General features: G+C 34.8%; 1 protein-coding gene across 3 annotated transcripts; it reads left to right on the top strand.

The window, feature by feature from the left end:
* The first annotated feature begins 1,031 nt into the window (after positions 1-1,031).
* On the top strand, positions 1,032-19,180 carry LOC111809800 (UDP-glucose:glycoprotein glucosyltransferase). 3 transcript variants are annotated; one of them, XM_087117408.1, is made up of 37 exons: positions 1,034-1,388; positions 1,880-2,323; positions 2,987-3,140; positions 3,824-3,995; positions 4,341-4,414; positions 4,773-4,869; positions 4,953-5,065; positions 5,164-5,279; positions 5,607-5,664; positions 8,031-8,183; positions 8,279-8,377; positions 8,469-8,609; positions 8,816-8,884; positions 9,678-9,766; positions 9,908-10,070; positions 10,371-10,505; positions 10,686-10,785; positions 10,908-11,002; positions 11,103-11,215; positions 11,339-11,549; positions 11,930-11,974; positions 12,090-12,235; positions 13,379-13,480; positions 13,693-13,840; positions 13,977-14,033; positions 14,115-14,245; positions 14,382-14,470; positions 14,586-14,935; positions 15,378-15,473; positions 15,841-15,905; positions 16,793-16,895; positions 16,994-17,152; positions 17,314-17,454; positions 17,535-17,578; positions 17,918-18,032; positions 18,444-18,596; positions 18,708-19,180. In XM_087117408.1, the coding sequence occupies exons 1-37, from the start codon at positions 1,225-1,227 to the stop codon at positions 18,876-18,878; spliced, it is 4,875 nt and encodes a 1,624-aa protein (XP_086973534.1). In that variant the 5' UTR covers positions 1,034-1,224; the 3' UTR covers positions 18,879-19,180. The 3 variants fall into 3 exon arrangements, with proteins under 3 accessions (XP_086973535.1, XP_086973534.1, XP_086973533.1); XM_087117407.1 differs by having other exon boundaries at positions 11,906-11,974; XM_087117409.1 differs by lacking the exons at positions 16,793-16,895; positions 16,994-17,152; positions 17,314-17,454; ... (2 more) ...; positions 18,444-18,596; positions 18,708-19,180 and adding an exon at positions 16,483-16,713 and having other exon boundaries at positions 1,032-1,388; positions 11,906-11,974.
* Positions 19,181-19,197: the final 17 nt, after the last annotated feature.

Raw genomic sequence — 19,197 nt, 5'->3', positions numbered from 1 at the left:
AAACCTACTACATTTTTTAAAGTATCGACCATACTTTCGGTTGAATTGCCTATTTAGTATCTCGGGATTTTTTTAATTTTATATTTAATAAATTTATAGACTATAAACACGGTCTAATATAGTCATCGACATTAATATTGTATTTAATATGTCCCTAATATATTCAAAGTTTTTAAAATTAATGAATATAAAAATGAGTTTGACTATAAAAAGGTTGAATAAGTCAATGTTCTATGTTTTTTCACTTGTCACTGTCGATGGCAGCGAACTTGCGATTGTGTGGCACTCACTTTCCAACGACAAGTGAGCTAAGCCAATTCGTTCTTACGTCGCCTATGGCCAAGCGACGTATGCTCGGGCCTCTAGCCTCGGTTTAAGAGAAGGTTTTCGAAAACGAGGGTAAAGAGAGATTTTTGAAAGAGACGTTATGTAAGCAAGCAAGAGAGTAGCAACAACGGCTCACAGTATATAACCTTGGGTAGGAGATAGATTCTTAACGTAACATTTCAAAAGAATGTATATGAAACGACCAAATGCAAGCTTTTTTTAAAACATATTTGGTCCACAAAAAAAACATGTTTTTTTTTTTGACGTTTTAAAAGGGAAATAGAAACATGTGGCCCTTATTGAAAAAGGGTATGGCCAATTACCAATCCATCCTTGTTTTAAAGGCCATTTTATTTGGCATTTATTAGTGATGGGGGCAACCAATAATGATTGACCCAACCCATAACAGTCTTTTTCGGTGCCATTTTTCAAATATTGTTCAAAATTGATTTTTTTTAATTATTTAATTATGAAAATAATAATTTTTTTTTTTCTGATTTAAAATAGTGAAATAATATTAATTAAATAATTAATATTACTATAAGGATTAGTGGGCCGACTCTTCGGGTTATTGGGCTTATTTGGATGGTGGTGGGCCGGTTCGTTTTACAATCTAAATCCGGTTAATTTTCAGGAGCCATGTGGAAATGACAAGATTGCCCTCCAATAGTATGTAGAATAACGACAATGCCTTTTGTCTAACCATGCGGTGTTTTCTTCCTCTGCGGAGTCTTCTCCATCGTCGCCGAGCTAGAGCGGCTCACTTTCGGAACATCATCTTCTCGGCAACCTTCGGTCTCTGATTTATCACCACTCATCTCCTTTCGAGCTCATCAATGATGGAGTGTCTGCATTTCAATAATTGAAGTGAAGATCGTGATTGTTCTTGCTTTGCTAATGGGGACGAGCTGTTTTAGATCTGGGTGTCGACCTCTGATCGTTGTATTGTTGTTGGCAATCTATGGAGGCAGTGGAGTTTTTGCTGAGATTCGAAGACCGAAGAACGTGCAGGTTGCGGTTCAAGCCAAGTGGTCCGGCACTTCAATTCTCCTAGAAGCTGGGTACTCTTGCTTTTCTTCTCCTTTTCCTGTTTTCTATTCGTTGATTTGTAGCTACTTCAATGGAGTTTTAATCAGCAATTCTTGTCGAAGAAAATTGAGTTATGTAGATGAAGTCCTGCTCCATTTGTTGTTTATGTTTCAACTTTTAGCCATTTTCGGATTTGTTGTTTAGTGAGATCCAGTTTTCTCATTCAGGGTCATCAAAATAATGTTCATTGAGGGCAATGCTTGTGTATGAGCAATACTTTTCATTTGTTTTTAAAGTGGACATGATCATAGTTTTATTGTGTTCTTATATGAATGATGGTTTAGTTGATTTTGCCTTATTTTTAATTTTAAGGCATTGAAGTAATAAATGTATGAGAATTTAACTGCTGAATTGCAATCAGCGAATTATTATCAGCCAATATCCACAAATGTTCATCGTTACTGTGAGTGAAGTTTTTGGTTTCTACACAATGTGGTGACTTCTATATTTTTGTTGAATACAGTGAATTACTTGCTAAAGAACGGAAAGATCTTTACTGGGATTTTATTGAGGTCTGGCTTCGTGAGGAAGGAAATGGTGATGATGCTGATACTTCTACGGCTAAGGCTTGTCTGAAGAAGATTTTAAAGCACGGACGTTTTCTTCTAAATGAGCCTCTAGCCTCATTATTTGAATTTTCTCTCATTCTACAATCAGCGTCTCCTAGATTGGTTCTTTACCGACAGTTAGCCGATGAATCGCTTTCCTCTTTTCCTCTGCCTGAAGAAAACAACTGCAACATTGTTGGTGAAGGAAATGAAGGCATCGAAAGAAGGAAGTCAGATACTTCACTTGTTGGACAGAACCCAAAATCTCCTGGCGGAAAATGTTGTTGGGTGGATACTGGGGGATCCCTATTTTTCGATGTTCCAGAATTGCTAATGTGGCTCGAGAATCCTGCTGAAAGGTTAGTAATATTAACCAACTCAGTCTAAGGTGTAGGAGATGTTGTAGATATTTCACAAGAATTGTTTTACTAGAATTAAACCAGTATAGAAATTCAACTGGGACAAACCATTTCTAGGACATATTAGCCAACTCAACCTGACCCATAAACTAAGCTGGTGAGTTTGATTTGATACGGGTTCATACATAAGCAATATAATTGTTTGATTGGTTTGATAAATTAGGATCGAATACATACAACCAATGATCCAATACTCACAATTTGTTTCCTAATTAGGAACATTGTAAGGCAAGTAAAGAATTCTATGGTTGTGGCTTTGTGATGGAAAAGGAGCAAGTTGAGACACCCCATTGTTATCTAGTTAAAAATATTTTGATTTTAAAAAATCCACCAAGAAATTAGAAAGTACATAGGAAAAGTTTTCACTTAAATCAAATCCGTAACTGGAAGGTCAGTGTCCCATTATGATTTTCATGAAGGAATTAGTTTGATTGGACTGTTGGTGGATGGAACAGGTGAATTGGATATAGGATCTGCAATCTGGATACTTATTTCATTTTCTTTTGTTGCCCTCTTCCTTTTCACCGAGAACATATTTAAATTTCCATTATCTACATTATGTTATTCTTAATATGTTTTTATAATTTCATTTTTTGCTGTCAGCGTTGGGGATTCTATACAGCCACCCGATTTGTATGACTTTGACCACATTCACTTTGGTTCATCTTCTGAAAGTAGAGTAGCCATCCTTTATGGAGCCCTTGGAACTGATTGCTTTAAGCAATTTCATGTCACCCTTGTCAAAGCTGCCAAAGAGGTTAATCGCTTGTGTTCCAATTGTTTGTTTTGATATTATGCTCATTGTTCTTTTATAATTTTTTCTATGAGGAATATGGATTCTTCATTTCATAGGAAGTATGAAATTTTATAAAACAGGGCATCCCTTGTGCCATAGGAATTACATGTATGAAGTTTCAGACATGTATACTTCATTGCATAGAAAGTATTATGGTCATTATTGTCATTGTATTATTTAAACACCCTGGGTTAATCTACTGGTGGATAAGAGCCATGTAAGTAATAAGGGGATTAATGAGAACAACTTTAGCTTTCAAGCCGTGATGACCACCTACCTAAGATTTAATATTCTATAATTTGCCTTGACAACCAAATGTAGTAGGGCTAGATAGTTATCCCACGAGAATAGTTGAGGTGTGTGCAAGCTGGTTCTACGCCCATGGATACAAAAAAAAAAGAAAAAAAGAAAAAAAGAAAAATCGCATTGTATTAATTAAGATTAAGGTTATGTTTTGGTCTTGAAACTATGAGGGTATATCTCAATATGATTCCAGAGCTACTGTGTGTTTATTTTCAACCTAGTATATTTGTGAAATATTGTTAACTCTATTGATGATTTAGCTAATTGTATCAGCACTATTTGTTACGTTCTTTTTTTTTTCTAATGTCTATATATTTTATGCTGTTTGATTAAATTTTCAGGTAAAAGTTAAATATGTTGTTCGACCTGTAATTCCTTCTGGCTGTGAAGTAAAAATTAATTCCTGTGGAGCTGTTGGTGCACGAGGTTCCATGAACTTGGGTGGTTATGGGGTAGAACTGGCTCTGAAGAACATGGAATATAAGGCTATGGATGATAGTGCGATTAAGAAAGGTCAGTTCGGTTTCCCAGTTTATTCTGATGCAGCCTTGTTCAGAATTTTATTCCAGCTTGATTGAAGCTGGCAAATGCTATCTTTGTATTATGTTCTTTTTAGATGATTTGATTTTCATATGACTCAGAACTCCTACAATTAAACAACACAAATGTTTCTCATTTTCTTTTTTCATTCTACCTTGTTAATGTGAGGTCTCATACTAGTTGGGAAAAAAGGGATATAGATTGATTTACTATGAATTCAGTGGGTAGGGGAATGGGACATTCTACATTATTCCATCATTTATGTTAAAAATTTTCTGGGTTAGATGCCTTGAAATGAAATAGCCTTATGAATCGCAGGTGTCACTTTGGAAGATCCTCGGACTGAAGATCTCAGCCAAGAAGTTAGAGGCTTCATATTTTCCAAGATTTTGGTGTGTTTTCCTTCAAGATACTTTGTCTCTTTTTTTTTTACCAAGTTATTTTTCATTTTTTATTTATTTTTTATTTTTTGTGATTGCTGTATCATATTATGTCAAGCAATGATTTGGATGGTCTACTTCAATGGTCATTATATTGATATTCACTTTGATGGTTACATTTTCTTTCATTATTTATTGAGCACATTTTCTACAATCATTCAGCTCATTTTCAAAACAGTACCTGGTATATCTTAATCTGTTTCCACATTGTTAATGTAATGGTGTTGTTAGAATGCTCGTGGTTCATTTTAGCCGGTAGACCTTATGGCTCATGTAACTAAGGTTGAAAAGATTTTTTTGTTCCACGTAGGAACGGAAACCAGAGCTAACATCTGAGATCATGGCTTTTAGGGATTATCTATTGTCATCAACTGTTTCAGACACGCTTAATGTGTGGGAACTGAAGGGTAATTGGACTTTTAAGTTTACTGTATGATACCCTCTTGGTGTCTTTGTTTCAAAGCCTAATTAATTGCTTTCTTCTTGGCAGATTTGGGACATCAAACTGCACAGAGAATAGTACAGGCCTCTGATCCTTTGCAGTCAATGCAGGAAATAAATCAAAATTTTCCTACCATAGTTTCTTCACTATCTCGCATGAAGGTAAATGCTCTATAAGGTACCCCTATATGAAGTGACCTTATGGTGTGAAATGTCTTTGCCATTAATATTTTTGGTTTTTCTGCTGATTGGCTTTGCAGCTCAATGATTCAGTTAAAGATGAAATAACTGCTAATCAACGCATGGTTCCACCTGGCAAGTCCTTAATGGCTCTCAATGGTGCTTTAATCAATATTGAAGATGTTGACCTCTATCTGTAATGCTTATGCTCCCCTTGATATTTTCGCTTTCTTTCACTTCTAAACATTTTAGACTGTGCAACGTCATTTTTAGTTTACCTGAAGTTTCAGATTCTTACTATTTGAATAGGTTAATGATCTTGAGCTCATTATTTAAAATTTTGTGGATAATGCATACACATTTATCTCTTTAGTAGGGAATGTTATTTACATTTTACACAGAGGTACTGTCATCCTGTCCTTTTGGTATCATTAGTTAGGTTCCATCCATTGTCCACCAATTTTCTTTTTTGTTCATAGTGTATACCAGTGGGATCTTTTAACCTGCTCCCACTCTATTATAGGTTGATTGACATGATCCATCAGGACTTATTGTTGGCAGATCAATTTACAAAACTGAAGGTAAAGAATTTAGTTCTCCTTGCGATTTATGATAGATATATAATTTAGAAACAAAAAGGTACAAAGCAAGTTAAAAAAATATGACTTGCTTAGAAAGAAGGAACGGAAGGAAGAACAAAGAATTGCCCCTAAATTTTATTAGTTTGAAAAATATATATATATATAAAGAAAATTTAGATTTTACAGTTTTTTTTTTTTTACTTTAATTTCTCCCTCTTAATTTTTAGAATTGAAAAATTATCTGGATCCACCCCTATTGAAAGACAAGTATCATTTGGCTGAGTTCACTCGTTGATCCTTTTTGTTTTGTTTAATTGATCTGCGCTCTCCAATTCCTCTATTTTCCTCGCTTTGAAGGTTCAGAGAAGGTCAAAAAAAATTTATTGAAAGTAGTGGTTAATACTATTCACCTTTTCCAAAGTCTCCCTCTTTTAGGTGATTTTCACTGTTTTGATGACTGGTTGGACGCCCTTTTGGTAACTCCACAATCTTTTTCTGTACAATTGTAAAAAGTTATGCGGCATCTCCTTGAGAAGTGGCTGAGTTTATGAGGAAGGTCCCATTAGAAGAGTTTGGAGAGCTATGTTCCATTCTTGTTGTCTAAGAAGGCAAAAAAAAAAAAAAAAAAAAAAAAAAAAAAAAAGAAAAGAAAAGAAAAAAAATCTTGTGACGTGCAATTTCATCTTTTATCCATAATCATTTATTGTTAAATGATAAGAATTAGTTCACTATATTTTTCGTGATATGAAAAGATCCTTTTCTAATCAAAGATGTAGCTAAGACATTATCCAATTATCAACGAAGTTTTAATTTTTAACTTTTCTGATTGAAGAGGGATTACCTTGTGGGTTGTGAAGTTGGGGTCTTCCCTTCATGTTACGTGGATCTTCCTGAGAATCATTCTCCTAGAGGTAGTTCCTTCTGGGACCTGTCTTTGGGAAGGTCCACAAAGACTAGCTTTTTGGAAGAAGAGTTTTTTTTTTTTTTTTTTTTTCCAAAGGGGGAGACATACTTCGATTCAATCAGTGTGACATCCTTATTTACTTTTTGTCTCTTTTTAGTCTCGTCTTCGAAGGGAAAGGAATTAGAGAAGCTTATGAGAAATTTGTTATGGGAGGGGGTGGCTGAGGGGAAAGCGGAGGTGATCTCTAGGCCTCTAGACTTGGGGGCATGGTGCATTCGGAGGTGGTCTCTAGGCCTCTAGACTCGGGGGCTTAAGTGTCGGGGATGTTAGGAAAAGAAACATAACCTTGTTGGCTAAATGGCTTCGGTGACTCTATGACGAAGCTGGTACCCTTTGACTCAATTTGTTAGCATGTACGGGCCTCATCCCTGAATGGATTGATGAAGGGGCTTAAAAGGCACTTCCAAAAACTCATGGACGATTGCCTTCCTCTTCTTTTCTTTTTCTTTTTTTATAATTTATCCATATTGACTTTGGGACATACAAGAAACATATTTTTGGGAGGACAAGTGTTGGGGGATAGGCCCGTCAACCATTTATTCCCTCGTTTATATTATTATCCTCCTTCAAGAACCACTCGCTTGTTTCGATCCTCAATCAGACGAAGTCAATGCCTTCTCCTTCCTTGGGTTTCCGTCGCCTATTGACCAACAGGGAAACATAAGATATCTTGACTCTTCTTTCTTTCCTTTCCTCTTTTTTGCCTTAGTAGGGGTGATTCCTGCCTTCGGACTCCTAGCCATTCCAAAGGTTTTTCTTCTAGCTATCTTTCCAATGCTTGTTCAATCCTTTTTTGGTGGGTGGTTCTATTGTCTCCTCAATTTGGAAGGTGAAGTTTTTTGTGTCACAAGTTTTGTGTGGAAGAGTTAACACCTTGGATTGGAACTCGACTAGAGGTTCTTTAGTGGTTGGGTCTCTTTGTTGTATTATTTGCAAGAGGGTGGCAGAGTACTTGGATTATAACATGTGGAGTGAGTTTTCCTTTATCCGTCCTTTGTGATAAAGGGCGATCTTTGTGGCAAGTTAGAATGTGCTATTCTGCGAGGTCTTTGAGGTGAGAGAAACAATATAATCTTCTGAGGGCGTGAATTCTTTTGGCATTCTTTGGTCCCTTGTTAGATTCTCTTTTTCTAGGTTCTTTTGTTAATCGCTTGGCCTTATTTCTCTTGACCGAAGTCCCTCTTTATGGTCTGACTCCTTTTTGTGGGGTTTTCTTTTTTGCATGCCTGTGTATTCTTTCATTTTTTTCTCAATGAATGTCTAGTTTTTTCATCTAAAAAATTATAAGGATGTTTCTATTACTCAAGTTTCAAGCATTGAAACACCACCTAAGGTTAAAAGTGTTTTGACTTAGTTGAAGTCCCAATTTGTTTGTTAATGAATTGATTTTGCCAACAATCAGATTCCTCATCATACTATTCAGAAACTTCTGTCAAGTTTGCCTCCAGCTGATTCCGACATGCTTCGTGTGGACTTCCGTTCTTCTCATGTGCATTTCCTCAACAACTTGGAAGAAGATGCTATGTATAAGCGATGGAGGAGCAACATCAATGAGGTAATTTAATAATGCATCACATTCTCATTTTCAATGATTGATGGTTAGTTTTGTTTCATTTTTCGATCTCTAAGTACATACTTTAACTCCTGTAGATTTTAATGCCAGTCTTTCCCGGACAAGTTCGTTACATCCGCAAAAACCTATTTCATGCTGTTTATGCTATTGATCCTGCAACAGTTTGTGGTCTACAGGTTTTTTATTTTTCTGAACCATTTCTTTGTTTAGAATGATGTTGCCGCTAAATCATTTTCTTCTCCTTAATTATGAAATCCAAACGTGCAGACAATTGACATGATCCTGTCATTTTATGAGAACAATTTACCTATTAGATTTGGGGTTTTACTCTACTCTTCCAAATTTATCAAGCAAACTGAAAGCGGTGATGATGAATTAACGAAATCCGAGGCAGATACTTCCTGTTTGGTAACTTATTTCTATTTCTATTTTATCTTTGACTCGACTCAGCATGCAATTTATTATCTACTGTCTATGATTTACAATATCAACAATATTTCTAGGTTTCTTCTAATCATTAATCACAATGTTCAGCTATTGACAATTTAGGTACTTCGTTGGTTTGAAGATCTTGAAATCACACTGCTTATTATGATGAATGTCTGTTTTTGCAGATGATACAGCTGTTCATTTATTTAAAGGAGAACCACGGAGTTCAAACGGCTTTTCAGTTTTTGAGCAATGTATGTTCTGCAGCTTTGTTCACATTGTTTCGTCTTGTTGGTTAGCATCTTCTTAATCAGCAAACTATACATTCGATTTTTATTATTTATATATTTTTTTGGTTCATTCCAATTGGATAGATTTTGTAATTGCCCTTGGTTGTTAATTGGGACATATTTATTTGTTTATTATTATTATTATTATTATTATTTTTGATAAAAACCGAGCTCTCATAAAGAAAACTTAAGTATGTATGGGGCATACAAAAAAACTAACCTCCAAATGAGCCAAGCCAATTTGGGACATATTTCTTTCTTTCTATTTTACCTAATGATATGTTTTCTTTGATCTAAAAATCTCTTACTGCAATATTGTCCAAAATAAAAAAAAAACCTCTTACCGCAAGAAGTTCAGGAGGTGTGTGGTTTAATGCATGTTTATGGACTTCCAAAAATCGGACTCTGTAATATTCAGTTTGATGTAATTCTTATGGATTAGTCCGTTCTTGTATCTAGCTGCGGACTCCTTTTGTGGGTTTGTTTTTTTTACATGTCCTTGTATATTGTTTAATTATTCTCGAAGAAAGTTCGATTTCTTAAAAAAAATATGATGTCTTCAATTCATCGATTGCTTAAAAAAAAAAAAATGATGTCTTCGATTCATATGTTTCTAAGTTTCCTTGCTAATAGTGTGGGAGACTAGTTATCGTAGCATGACTTCCAATGTTTTGGTTTATTGACTCAAAATTGGATTACATACTGCTGCGAAAGGATGCCAGACAGGTTTTTTGCTGAACTTATTGAATTGAATCAGGTAAACAAATTACGGCTTGAAGCAGATGGTTTAGCTGATGATGCTCCTGAAATGCATCATGTTGAAGGAGCTTTTGTGGAAACTCTTCTGTAAGTTCACTGAATATGTTGAATTCCATAAATGGATGTTAACGCCAATATCACATATTGTATCTTTTCTTATGGTTACTAGTGTCAAAATCTATTTATTACCAATAATATAGAACAGTTAACTTCTTTCCGTTTTCATAGACCCAAGTCAAAATCTCCTCCTCAAGACGTGCTACTAAAGCTGGAGAAGGAGCAAACCTATAAAGATTTGGCTGAGGAAAGCTCCATGTTTACTTTTTCCCTTGGCTTATCTAAATTGGAGTGTTCTCTCTTGATGAATGGGCTTGTATTTGATTCGAGCGAGGTAATTATTTCAACGTGAAATACATTTACCCTTGTAGATAAAATATTTTGACCATACAAAGTTGGTATCCTTTTATTTGGCATTGCTGATCTCTTTCGGTTCTTTTGGTGTTTTCTGAACACTTTATGATCATCTCATTGTACTGCTTTCTTATAAGTTCATAACTATCACTCTCTGCAAGTTGGTTAATTTTATTTGCTTCTAAATGAAATAACTTCATCAAGTGAATACTTTTTACTTGATTTGTCAACTCTTACTGTTCTCCTCTGTACATAATGTTTTGGCATCTATATTGATCAGGAGTCTCTGATAAATGCCATGAACGAAGAGCTTCCTCGGATACAGGAACAAGTTTACTATGGGCATATATCTCCTCACACCGACGTGCTTGAAACATTCTTATCAGAGAGTGGCCTTAGTCGCTTTAATCCACAGGTGAGCTATTGACAAAATGCTGTATGATTGTAGGATCTGATTTTTGTGCTGATTGATTGAGAAGCTTTTATGCAATTTCATACAACAAGAAAAAAAAATCCTTTTCCAAAAGAAAAAAAAACTTTTGTTATTTATCTATCTCATTGATCTTATTGCATCATTATGTCCATTTTTATGTAGATTGTTGCTGAAGGGAAACCACGTATTGTTTCTATGTTTGCGTCCACTCATGGAGGGGAGTCTTTATTGAATGGCTTTAAATATTTGCATTCTCCTGGAAGTAAGAATTATGTTCCCTTTTTTCCATTCAACGAATCTTGTTTTTTGAAAAACGAAGCATAATCTAATTGAATTTTTAGCTTAGAGAGTACCATTTCATGAAATTCCACTTTTATTTACCAGCTATGGACGATTTGAAACCTGTGACCCATCTATTGGTCATTGATGCTGCTTCAAAGAAAGGAATAAAGTTGCTGAAAGAAGGCTTACACTATCTGGTTATTACCTGCGTGATGAATTTTCTTAAGCTTTAAATTGTAACAAATATTAGAAATTGAAAAATTTATTCTTAATTAAAATTTTAATATTGGGATGCAGATCAGAGGATCTAAAAGCGCTCGTGTCGGGTTCCTTTTTACTACTAGCAACCATACCAGTGAATCCAGTTTACTCTTAGCGAAGGTTTTTGAGATCAGTGCATCATTGCATAGGTTTGTTCTATTTTGATGGCACATTTTCCCTTTTTCAGGGGTGGCAGCTGGGGCTATATACAGTACATGTGCTTGTGTTAACTGGCTAACACTCATTATTTTTCTTTTTGCCTATTCTTGCAGCCACAAAAAGAAAGTATTAGATTTTCTAGATCGGGTGTGCTCAATATATAGTCAAAAGTTCATCCCTGAATCTTCAGTAGCGGTTGATAGCCCTCAAGAATTTATTGAGAAAGTCTGTGAGCTTGCTGAAGCTTATGAGTTACCACCTAAAGCATACAGGATAGCTTTCTCTGATTCCTTTGTTGATGAAATGAGGAAGTATTTGAGCCAGGTATACAACTTTTTTGTTAAATTGTGTGGTTAGTTCCTGAATCGAAGTTTCTTATAAGAATGTTCCTGAATCAAACTGAGAAAGTATTTGAGCCGTGTATATACCAATTTTTGTTAAATTGTGTGTTTAGTTTCTGAATCGAAATGCTACCTCCCTCTTTCTCTTTCTCAAAAAGAAAAAAAAAAAAGAAGAAAAAAAAAGAGGGTAAAATAATTCATAGATAAATAAATAATTAATTAATTAAACTTTTGCAGTCGCAGCTTTTTGATAAGATAAACTTCTTTCTATAAAATTTCTCCCTGTTCTGTTTTTCTCTGTCACTTGTGGGTTTATTCTGCATGCATAATGGTTCTCAGGTGGAACATCTTTTGTCGGAGCAGCTTGGCCTTGAATCTATTGTTAATGCAGTTATCACCAATGGAAGAGTGAGTTCTTTTCCTCACTTTAGTTTTGAGTTCAGTTAATTTGACTATGATTTTCCAGGAATATTTGCCTGCATATTATGGAACATTTTTAATCGTACATTTCATTCACGCTTAGGTTACACTTCTTACTGGTGAGAGCTCATTTTTGAGTCGCGACTTAAATCTACTGGAAGTAGTAGAGTTTAAGCGGAGAATAAAACATATTGTGGAAATTGTTGAAGAAGTGAAGTGGCATGATTTTGATCCTGACAGATTAACAAGGTTTGCTTCCCCACTTACCCAGTGGTTGCCCCTTATTTATTTATTATTGTAGAAAAAAGAATCAATGCAATGAGGACATATGCCTTTGTTTTTTAAAGTGCAGGTTTCAGTACTTTTTTAGTTTTCATTGTTTCATCAGCTGGCAAGAAATATGAACCATAACATGTTGCGTGCACAGCAATATTGCGGGGGGGGGGGGGGGGGGGGGGGAGGGGGTGGTCATCTTATTCTCTTTTATTGAGTACGAATTCATGGTTATTTACTGGCTAAGCTCGAGTGAAACACATTTCCTTTCCTCAAACCTCAATGGGCTATCTACCTTGATATTTCTGTGATAGAATCAACTCAAGTCCATCTCTTTGCTTGCTTTACTATGATTATATTTGTGTATATGTTTCCCCAAGTTCTTCACAAACATGGTTTTTTCCGCAAAGGAAGCAAAAAAAAAAAAAAAAAAAAAAAAAAAAGATTCAAAGTAAATTTTCTATTTATTAATGAATAGAAAAATTACGAGGTATGAAGTTGATAAGAAAACATTGAAAGTTTAAACTACTGCCAGAAATATCGTCTAAAATGCATGGAAGCAATGGAAAAAATTAAAAATAACTGTTCATTGATTCAAAGTAATTACAATATTTAGCTATTCCCTGAGTGAAGAACATAGTTGACTCTGTTTTGTTCCTTATCTTTTGTACTGTATGCATTCATTGGAGCCCCATTTGCTTTTTAAAAAATTAAGCTTAAGAGTTTTTTTGTTTAGTTATCTACCTCCGAAAAATGTTCTCAAAAGGCAAGCAAATTTTGAAAACTAGAAACACTAAAAACTTGTTTTCATTTTGGAAAATTTGGCTTAGAGTTCAAAATGTTTCTTGGTTGGAACTCTAGGAAAAAAGTTGCTAGAATGAACATGATTTACAAAATAAGAAATCCAAAGACAAAATCTCTATCGAACAGGGCCTTAGAATTTCTTTTTTCTTTTTGGTAAGAAACTGAGAGCATAAAAAAAAAAAAAAAAACAAGGCCAACAAAATTTCATATTCATCCATATGTAATTCACTGGTCTCACTTTTTTAGTATTTATTGTATTTAGTGTTCACATGTTTGATTTGTATTAACTCTTCATGATATCCCACCCTACTCCAGCAACTTCCTCAGTGATGTTATTATGTTTGTTTCATCCTCAATGGCTCAGCGGGAACGAAGCTCCGAAAGTGCACGCTTTGAGATTTTGAATGCAGAATTTAGGTAAGGATTTCAATCTTAATATATGAATTATTCTTTTCCTTTGAATTTCATCAGAAATAAGACAGACTAATAATCGTTGTAATGATATATGAAAATATTATGAACAACCCGAGCATTGTGATTAACGTTCAATGTCAGTGGCTATGCAGTACACTTCAAGATTCCAATTCTTTGGCCTCCCTCACCCTTCTCTTTATTTTCACTTTGTACAGTGCCATTGTCGTTGATAATGAAAATTCTAGCATGCATATCGATGCTATTATTGATCCACTAAGTCCATCTGGCCAGAAGCTATCATCAATTCTTCGTGTTTTGTCAAAATACATACAACCAAGCATGAGGATCATATTAAATCCGCTGGTGAGATGTTCTAAACCTCGTACAGTTAATATCCTGAGGGTGTTAAGCGTGTCTATTTTATCAAATCCAAGTAATACTTTTTTGATAATCATTAATTTATCGAGGAATTAACCTGGTTATGTCTTCTCCATGGCAGAGTTCGCTTGTTGATTTACCTCTAAAGAATTACTACCGCTATGTTCTGCCTTCAATGGTAATTATTAAATAAGGCTTTTGGTTTACATTAAAACAAGTTTTTCCCCATGGTTGGTGTCTGACTTCATGACAATTTCAGGATGATTTCAGCAGTACAGATGTAACCGTAAATGGCCCTAAAGCATTCTTTGCAAATATGCCATTGTCTAAGACGTTAACGATGAATCTTGATGTTCCAGAGCCATGGCTTGTTGAGCCTGTTATTGCTGTGTATGTTTATCCACTACCAGTATATTCTCGTTTTATAATGATATAAGTTTGAATAGATTGTTTCGTTTGAACAATACCATATTCCTTTTGATTTCAACTTCTTGTGTTGTTTCTTACATCACGTCACAAATTTCAGTCATGACCTGGATAATATTTTACTTGAGAATATCGGTGACACGCGGACATTGCAAGCGGTGTTTGAACTTGAAGCTCTTGTTCTTACTGGTAAGTAGTGTGTCAGATTTACATATTAGGTGAAATGTAGACGTAACTCAGCCTGAAAAAACAAGGTTTGGTGGCTGTATTACCACATGTATTAACTTTTTTTATTTATTTTCAGGCCATTGTTCAGAGAAAAATCAAGAACCTCCCCGAGGACTCCAGTTAATTCTTGGTACAAATAGCACACCACATTTGGTTGATACTCTTGTAATGGAAAACTTAGGTTATTGGCAAATGAAAATTTCTCCTGGAGTTTGGTACCTGCAACTTGCTCCCGGTAGAAGTTCTGAACTTTATCTTCTGAAGCAAGGTGGGGATAGAAGTCAGGATAAAACATTGTCAAAACGTATCATTATTGATGATTTGCGGGGTAAAGTCGTTCACATGGAAGTAGAAAAGAAAAATGGAAAAGAGCATGAAAAATTGTTGGTTCCTGATGGTGATGACGACTTGCTGGAGAATAAGAAAGTGGGTGATCATTGTTAGCAATTAGTCTTGTTTTTTATTGGTTCAACTTTTAGGTGTGTGTCTATTTGGTCACAGAACTTTAAAATACACGTGATAGAACTATGAATTTTCAATTTTGTAGTTCATAGGTCATACTTTCAAAAATGTCTAATAAAGTAAACTTTCAATTTTGTTGGACATAAAATTTAATTTTATATCGGAGTAGATTAGTTAATTTATTAAAGTTTTGAATTTTTTGTGGTCCTATTAGACACAAAATTGAGCGCTCAAAGACTTATTTGGCATTTTTTAACGTTTAGGAAAACACACAAAATTGGATCCATCACAAATAAACTTGAAAGCTATATGTAATTTAACCTTTTTCTATTTCATTGTTGGTGAAGAACTTTCCTGGTGCATGATAGATTCATTGCTATAATTGTGGCTTTATTTTCTTCTGCAGGAAGGCCATACTAATTGGAATTCTAATTTTTTGAAATGGGCTACTGGATTGATTGGAAGCAATGATCAATCAAAAAAGTCTAAAAGCACGACATTGGTGAGTTCTCAACTTATCTGTTCACTATCTTCTTGTGTTGATGTAAATTATCATTCGAACTTCGACCTTACATCTTAGTATTACCGTTGGGCTATTGACTTTTACTTTTAGATGAATCTTTGTTTTCAAGTCTCTCTCTCTCTCTCTCTATTTTTTTTTTTTTTTTTTTTTTTTTTTGCTTTTGGTGCTATTATGAACTTTTCTTTCGCGGAAAGCCCTCAATTCAGATGATAGTTGATGCTTTAGTTGATTCAGCTATGCGTTTAAAAGATAGTATGAACAAAAGCCCATGTGTGGGGAAGTTTTTATTTATGCTCCTGTTGATTCTAGATGTTCTTTAATCCTAATCTTGACTCATTCTCTGTAGGAGAAAGGAAAAGGAGGGCGCCATGGAAAAACAATAAACATTTTCTCCATTGCTTCTGGACACCTGTAAGTATAACGTTTCTAGAGATATGATCAGTTTCTTCTTGGTAGTGAAAGCTACATCTCTGTAGTGGTCTCTACCCTATTCTTAATCGCATTGGGACTTAATATATAATGATCAGTATCAATAAAATAGTTACAACACAGAACTGTAGGTATGATTTCCTTCTTTTTGGTTTTCGGCTTTCGGCATTTGTAGCTAACTATGAATGTTACTTCAAAGAATTATCTCAGAATTACATGGTTTGCTTCTTGACGTGCCTGTTCTTGATTAGGAGTCATTCAAGATTCAATATGAAGACAAAAAAAAGCCTCGATTCACAAAAGATACACACACACCCGAGATATATATATTAATAACGAGAAACTACACTCTCCTTGAGACAAATGAAAGATTATAAGCAGACAATACAAAAGAAAAAAGGCCAGCACAAAAGGAATTTATACATATTCATCTTCCAGTTCTGATTTCAAGCTTTCTTTAAAGAAGTGTTTCTTTGTTTCTTAGAGTCAAGATTATTGTGAGTACAAGCTTGCTTGAGTGATTATAATAATGTCACACGTAATACATGATTTTTTTAAGGAATCAAGAGTGGACTCCACTGGAAAATCTTCTTTGACCTGGTCATCCACAAACTTTGAAGAATTCATCAGAACAATTCTACAAATAAAATTTGTAATAGTCGAGCCATCGCACCACAATTTCTTTTCGTAAAGGCAAAAATTTACGCTTGCATGCAGTTTGAACACATAGATGCTTGTAATGAGCATGAATATATGAGGTGGCTATTATTATTCTCTTCTGGGCAGTGAAATTTTATCAATATTTATTACTTCATGCAGTCTATGAATTTTTGTAAAATGGTCCATTTTCTGATGATATTTCTTGGCAGGTATGAACGCTTTCTTAAAATCATGATCTTGAGTGTCCTAAAGAATACACGTCGGCCAGTGAAGTTCTGGTTTATAAAAAACTACCTATCCCCTCAGTTTAAGGTTAACATAGCAACTCATGGCTCTTTTTTTTTTTTCTTTTTTTTTAAGAATATTTTGTTTAGACACCTAATGCCTATGCTCTCTGGTGACATAAGCAGGATGTAATACCACATATGGCTGAAGAATATGGTTTTGATTTTGAACTAATCACGTACAAGTGGCCGACTTGGTTGCATAAGCAGAAAGAAAAGCAGAGGATTATTTGGGCATATAAGATTCTATTTCTTGATGTTATCTTCCCTCTTTCGTTGGAAAAGGTACTGTATCACATAATATTCTAATCTACCATGATTTCTTGTAACTAATTTTTAGAAGAACCAAGATATCAAAATGTTAGTGTAACTTATTCATATCTCAATCATCTGTTGCATGCTTATTTACTCATCTAAGAAAAATATTGTTCGTATGTTACCTGCAGGTCATTTTTGTTGATGCTGATCAGATTGTCCGGACAGACATGGGGGAACTCTATGACATGAATATCAAGGGAAAACCACTAGCATATACACCCTTTTGTGACAATAATAAGGATATGGATGGATATAGGTTTTGGAGACAAGTACATATCAATCTCCTTTCTTGTTATCAGTAACTAATTTTCAGTATCATCCTGTCCTCACTATTTCCTTTCACGAACAGGGATTCTGGAAAGAACATCTACGTGGAAAACCGTACCATATAAGGTAGAGACTGATGTATTGTGTTGATTGTATCTATTGAGATGATGCACATGCATTAATTCCACTGATATTTCCATTTCCAACTACTTAATGCGTCGTAAAGCTTTGATTCCTCGAGAAAAATTCCATCAAGAAATCTTATCTTGGCTCTTACATTTCATTGGTAGTTCAGTAGAGCCAAATAGAATCCATTTCTTCCGAAAAATTTGATATGTAAAAAGTCTGTGTGGCTGTAGTCTTTTATTATGTAAAAAGTCTTCTCCTAATAGAGCTTTTACATTTTAATGTGATGCAGTTACTAATAATGTGATGCATTAATATTTTTCTTTCCGTTTCCTACAGTGCATTATATGTTGTTGATTTAAAGAAATTCCGAGAAACAGCAGCAGGAGATCATCTAAGAGTTTTCTATGAATCTCTAAGCAAGGATCCGAATAGTTTATCCAATTTGGATCAGGCAAGTAAATTTGGCATCATTTAATGCTTTATTAGCAATAGTATACCAAGTGATACTTCATTAGCATTGAGATAATGGTTGAAGTTTTACATCACCTGATTTCTTATTTTGTTCCCATTCTATGGTGCATTTTCATTTACCATATTACCATATAGTACTCTATCTGCATCGAGATAATGTATATAGTATTTATTTCATAGTTAATGTTAGCGTGGTTGACTGTCTTATCTGAAATATGAGAAGCTTTCAGTGGCGTTGATACTCAAGTGGCTGAGGAATGAAAGGGAATTAGTTGGAATTTTGTAATAGTTCATAGTTCCTAGTTTTAAGGAAACTTAATATGTCAAAATGGTTTGAATTTTCCGACATGAAACTCGGAATTTTGTAATATATATTTTGCTGGCTTTTCAGGATCTTCCTAACTACGCCCAGCACACTGTGCCCATTTTCTCTCTACCACAAGAATGGCTCTGGTGCGAGTCATGGTGTGGCAACACCACAAAATCGAAGGCGAAAACCATCGATCTCTGTAACAACCCCATGACCAAAGAACCGAAGCTTCAGGTCCAACTGTTTCTTCAATTCATTATGTATCTTAGAACCCGAATCACTCCATATCTTTTTTTGTATGTCTTTTCATCTTCGTCATTCATTAAAAGTAGTTGCAATTATCAGGGTGCAAGAAGAATCGTTCCCGAATGGCCAGATCTTGATTCGGAGGCCACAACATTCACAGCTAAAATATTAGGTGATGTGACCCCTCAAACACCCGTCTCATCGATTGCTGAAATTTCTGTGAGTAAGAAATCTATTGATGAAGATGTGGAATCAAAGGCTGAGTTATAATCATATCATTCAAGTTCTGCTAAATTAGACTGATGGGAGGATTCTGCTTTTGAATTCAAACATCTCCTATTTCTACCACATCTTAGCCTTCTTAGAATTAACTTGGAAGCCTGATGGTCATGTGCCTCTGTAGGCTGATAATGAACAGAAAACAAGCCTCTCCCACCAATTTTCTTAGAAATCCATTTCCTCCAGTATTTTAAATACTAACTATGAGAAAAGTTGGCAATTTTGATTAAGACATGTATAGTAACAGCTGATTTTTTTATTTAGTAATGAAGTTTGCAAGAATGTTCTTCCCATTATTTCCACTCAGGAA

The sequence above is a fragment of the Cucurbita pepo genome, chromosome 14 (genome assembly GCF_057944985.1).
Source record: "Cucurbita pepo subsp. pepo isolate OVF chromosome 14, ASM5794498v1, whole genome shotgun sequence".
Taxonomy (NCBI): Eukaryota; Viridiplantae; Streptophyta; class Magnoliopsida; order Cucurbitales; family Cucurbitaceae; genus Cucurbita; species Cucurbita pepo.
Note: the sequence above shows the minus strand (reverse complement) of the source record. Positions and strands in the feature narration are given on the sequence as shown.

Excerpts from the sequence above, each read along its gene's own strand:
- LOC111809800 (XM_087117407.1), top strand. The coding sequence starts at position 1,225 with ATGGGGACGAGCTGTTTTAGATCTGGGTGTCGACCTCTGATCGTTGTA. Across the intron at positions 8,610-8,815 it reads AGGCAGATACTTCCTGTTTG|ATGATACAGCTGTTCATTTA; the intron begins GTAACTTATTTC and ends CTGTTTTTGCAG. Across the intron at positions 14,246-14,381 it reads GTTGAGCCTGTTATTGCTGT|TCATGACCTGGATAATATTT; the intron begins GTATGTTTATCC and ends CACAAATTTCAG.